General features: G+C 41.4%; 1 protein-coding gene across 1 annotated transcript; it reads left to right on the top strand.

The window, feature by feature from the left end:
• Window positions 1-2,645: 2,645 nt before the first annotated feature.
• On the top strand, window positions 2,646-4,964 carry LOC139556546 (4-galactosyl-N-acetylglucosaminide 3-alpha-L-fucosyltransferase 9-like). The gene is made up of 2 exons (XM_071370611.1): window positions 2,646-2,863; window positions 3,476-4,964. The coding sequence occupies exon 2, from the start codon at window positions 3,484-3,486 to the stop codon at window positions 4,582-4,584; it is 1,101 nt and encodes a 366-aa protein (XP_071226712.1). The 5' UTR covers window positions 2,646-2,863; window positions 3,476-3,483; the 3' UTR covers window positions 4,585-4,964.
• Window positions 4,965-5,406: the final 442 nt, after the last annotated feature.

The following is a 5,406-nucleotide window of genomic DNA, read 5'->3' as shown; positions in this document are numbered from 1 at the left end:
TAGGGAAGGACACTCAACAAGCAGAGCACTTACACAAATGACTGTTGATTGGCTGATAGAAATTGATGATAGAATGATGGGGGCTGTCTTGTTAGACTTCAGTGCAAATTTTGACATTATCGATCATAGTCTGCTGCTGGAAAAACTTGTGTTATGGCTTAACACCCCTGCTATAATGTGGATAAAGAGTTACTTGTCTAACAGAACACAGAGGGTGTTCTTTAATGGAAGCCCCTCAAACATAATCCAGGTTGAATCAGGAATTACTCTGGGTAGCTGTCTAGGCCCCTTGCTTTTTTCAATCTTTACTAAAGTTGATGCTACTGACTTTGAGTAAAGCCAGAGTGTCTATGTATGCAGATGACTCGACACTATACAAGTCAGCCACTACAGTGACTGAAATGACTGCAACACTTAACAAAGAGCTGCAGTTAGTTTCAGAGTGGGTGGCAAGGAATAAGTTAGCCATAAATATTTCTAAATCTTAAAGCAGTGTATTTGGAACAAATCACTAAACCCTAAACCTCAACTAAATCTTGCAATAAATAATGTATAAATTGAGCAAGTTAAGATGACTAAACTGCTTGGAGTAGCCCTGGATTGTAAACTGTCTTAGTCAAAACATATTGATACAACAGTAGCAAAGTTGGGGAGAAGTATGTCCATAATAAAGTGCTGCTCTACCTTCTTAACAGCACTATCAACAAGGCTACTACTGTTCAGTCGTTTGGTCAAGTGCCACAAAAAAGGACTTTGGAAAATTGCCATTGACTCAGAACAGGGCAGCACGGCTGGCCCTCGGATGTACACAGAGAGCTAATATTAATAATATGCATGTCAATCTCTCCTGGCTGAAAGTTGAGGAGAGATTGACTTCATCACTACTTGTATTTATGAGAGGTATTGACATGTTGAACGCACTGAGCTGTCGGTCTGAACTACTGGCACACAGCTTGGACACCCATGCATACCCCTCAAGACATGCTACAAGAGGTCTCTTCACAGTCCCCAAGTCCAGAACAGACTACGGGAGGCGCACAGTACTACAGTACATAGAGCCATGACTACATGGATTCTATTCCACATCAAGTAACTTACACAAGCAGTAAAATTTGATTTAAAAAAACAGATAAAAACACACCTTATGGAACAGCGGGACTGTGAAGCAACACAAACATAGGCACAGACACATGCATACACACACTAACATACACACTATACAGACACGTCTTGTGAAATCTGTGAATGTATTGTAATGTTTTTACAATTTTATAAGCTGCCTTAATTATTATGGATCCCCATTAGCTGCCTAGGCAGCAGCTAATGGGGATCCACAATAAATACAAATAACGACAAATAAGACATGGCAAAATGCGTAGAATTTAAAATGGCAATTTTTTTCTCTCTCCGTCAACAAGAGGGGTTCTCTGTTTCCTGTACATTTGATACGTTTCCCATTGTGTTTTACAAAGAGTGACGCCTTCTTTGTGTGGGTGGGTATATACTCTAGCTCCTGTTATGGTTTCACAATAAATGTATACAAATGGATGAAAAAACTTCACACTACAACAGCACTTCTAGCTCATAAAGGTGGAATCTATATGTTGAGTTTTTTCCCCTACAGTGTTACCCTGAGTGAGTTATTAGGGTAAATGTTTCAGGACAGTTGTAGTTCGTTTCATTGCCACGAGGTAGAGAAAAGGTATGGATTGCGCCTTTAATACACCAAACATTCAATCACAATGAAAGACACAATGTATACACATGAGGTCACTCAAATCTAATACCGGCACACAAAACAACCAGGAAAATTGCCTAGAACTAAGACAGGCTAGGGGAGTTTTCACATATGAAATTCGGTTCCATGGTTCGGTTTCCTGTAGCATTTGTGAGAATTGTACAGAATAAATGTTGCTTTCACAAGAAGCCGAAAATAATTGATTCAGGGTGCGATCAGCACGACGCACATTCTACATGACGTTAGCGAGCTAGCTTGTTTACCACGGGCAAGAAAGTTCCACGCGACTCGTGCTGCCGCGTCACAATATCAAGTACACTGGTCTCGAATCCTGGACCCACTACTCATGCAGGTCCGGGATTAATTTCAGCCAGGGTTTGTTTGTGTTTCACACATGCTTTATACCGTGGATCAGGGCACCAAACACTCCAGGATCCGGGTCGTAAGGGGATATGGGAATTCCCCACTTTAGAAAGTGTCAAATGTAAACAGAGAATATGTGGAAGTTCCATGGGAGTTCTCTAACTGGCATGATGGAACAAAGAGAAGGATGTGAATCATGACTGCACGTGGAACACCACACACGCCACCACAACATTGATAGTGACTAAACCACACCTAGACACTCAATATCATTCTCCTTGTTCTCATGGTTGAGGTGAACAGTGAAGTTGAAATGTTTTGTTCACGTGAATTGTTGTCGTGAATGTGTGTCCTTGAAATATTTGGTTCGTTAAAGGTCTTTGTAGCCTAGTTGTTCTAACTCTATGATGTCCATGACATGTTTAGGCATGTTATTGCTGGTAAGGGAAAAGACACAGGATTATTTCCCCCTTTGCTGTTTATTGGGACATGGCACAATCTGGCCTACCCCTCCCAACAGAGGCCCAACCTCTATTTCCCTTTCATGCTTTCTCATCCTGCCGTAAGGGCGTCCAGAAGAACTTTTTCTCTCCCTTCGTTTAAAAAAACGGCTTGTCACTGTTTCTTATCGCTTTATTGAACTGATGAGTACCAAAGACCCAGGGAAATGTTTCACAGGTGCACAGTTCACATAGGGAGTGTATATGGATTGACATCCCCGGCAGCTCTGAATACAGCATGACAAGAACAACCTGTTAACCGGTGAGGCATTATCTTTTCCTTTGACTAGTACAGGCTTTCACTTATTGGTGGCTTATTGAGTGCAGTTTTGAATGGTCATGTAAAAGTCTATAAGTATTAAGTGTTTTTAGACTATAAAAAAAAGTCAACGAAAATCATTATTAGTCAAGAATAAGGAATTTCAACATTCACCAGATGACATTGTGACAAACTAGACTTGTGGATCAGTACAGCAAAGGGGTATAAGATCACTTGTTTAAAGTACACCTTACCCACAATTGTGAAAAAAACAAGAAAACATGTACTTCCAACACGTTGTGCTGAAAGGACATTTTTGTTATTAACGTCAACACAATCCTGAGGTAGCCAGGTACATGGGCACGTTTCCTCGTTGTTCCTTTTGAATCTAATCTGACTTAACCATTCTCATTGTTCATGTTTCCATTTGCATCAGCTGTATCTGTGGTTACTCTCAAATGAGAGAGAATGTTTCATCTGCACCTGCTTCTTTTCTCATACTTTCTCTCTGTACACAAGCGCTTTTTAATAACAGTTGAACAAAGATCTTCATTTGGTTTCATTTCTTTGAGTGTGAATGATAATGTAATAATGCGTTTTTCCTCTCTTCCACAGGAGCCAAAATGCTGTCAAGTACTTTCCTTACAGGAGCTTTGCGTATCTTCCTGGTAGGGATCCTCTGTCTAGGAGGATTTGTGACACTGTTTTGTATGTATTACAAATCAGCTCTGGACTGCACTCCCCAGCCTCATTACTCAAAGCGACCTGAGATCAGATCCTTGTCTAAGAAGCAGCCAGAGCCAGAAAAGCCCATCATGCTGTTGTGGTTCTGGCCTGAAAACCGTGAGTTTGATTTTAGCGATTGTGCCACTTTCTTCAACATTGATGGCTGCCACCTGACAGATGACAGGTCTCTGTACAACAAGGCAGACGGTGTGCTCATCTTTCACAAATCCATCAAATACGATTTATCCAACTTGCCTCCATCACCTCGACCACCATTCCAGAAGTGGATTTGGTATCATGTGGAATCACCTACAAACACAATTAGGATACCTGGTCTAGAGAACCTTTTCAACTTGACCTTGAGTTATAGGGAAGACGCAGACATCCCTGTTCGTTGGCGTTTGACCGCAAGGAAAAGCCAGGGTGAAGACTTTGTGCTGCCAAAGAAGGATAAATTAGTTTGCTGGATTGTGAGCAACAATGACCCTAACACTGGAACAGGGGTACGGAATAACTATTACAGAGAACTTGTAAAACACATTAAGGTGGAACTCTTTGGCAAGGCCTTTGCTAGATTCTTGAAATATGAGGACTACTACTCAACACTCTCCAGCTGTAAGTTTTACCTCTCCTTTGAGAACTCAGTCCACAAAGACTACATCACAGAGAAGCTTAACGGACCACTTGCAGCAGGAACAGTGCCAGTGGTATTGGGCCCACCGAGACAGAACTATGAAGACTTTGTCCCAGGAGATTCCTTCATCCATGTTAATGACTTTCCCGATGCAAAAGCCCTGGCTGAATTCCTCCTCAAGTTGGACAAGGATGATGAGGCATATCTGCGCTACTTTCAGTGGCATAGAAACTTCTCTGCTCAGCAACATCTGGTTCAACTGAGTCAAGAGTTCACGCAAGCTATTTGCTATGCCTGTGACCACATAGGCAAACATTGGGAGTACAGGGTTGTTCACGATATTTACAAATGGCATTTTGGTTAATCAGTCACTTACATCCTCACCGGTGTATGTGCTGTTACCACTATATTACCCTCTTCTCTCCATGTACACGATCATGTCTCAGGGTGGAATTTAGTCACACCCAGCATCCCACAAATGCAACGTTTACACAGTGCCTTTACGACCTATTGCACTACTTGTAAGATAAGTGTACCTGGTTGTTTTACTGTACTAGTGTCATAGCTAGGTTTTTAAGTATCCAGAACCATTCAGGCTCTTATCTTTATAACTACCCAACAACTAACCTCTGCACTATTTATTGTCTGAATTACTACCTGTATGTATATTTTATATCTTTACACTCACACATTTTGAGCTGAAATAATTAAAGGGTAATTCCACCATTTTTATCTCCAGCACAATACCAGTGTCTACAAATGTGAAAACAGAGCATTTCTACGTTTTGTAGAAAATTATATGAAGTAAAAAAACTTCTAACTGATGACATCATCCATTTTCAAACACCGTGAGAGTAGTTATCGTAGGGTTAGCTTCTGTCAAACTAACTTTCACACCTCGTTGATTGAGGAGGGGGGCGGGACTTCTGCCTAGGATTTGAATATCACACCCATGGTTCTGAGTCGCCGGGGCATTACGACATGATGTATGTATATAAACATCACACCCATTGTTCTGAATGGCTAGGACTTTAATATCACGCCCAGGTGTGACTTCACACCAGGATGTAAATATCACACCCATTGTTCAGAGTGGCCGGGGCATTACCACATGTCGTATGTAAACATCACACCCCACTTTTTTGATTACAGTATTTCGGATGTGAGGAGGGTCCTAGTGTCTGTG

This window comes from Salvelinus alpinus, chromosome 27 (genome assembly GCF_045679555.1).
Source record: "Salvelinus alpinus chromosome 27, SLU_Salpinus.1, whole genome shotgun sequence".
Classification (NCBI taxonomy): Eukaryota; Metazoa; Chordata; class Actinopteri; order Salmoniformes; family Salmonidae; genus Salvelinus; species Salvelinus alpinus.
This window is presented reverse-complemented; position numbering and strand designations above follow the sequence as displayed.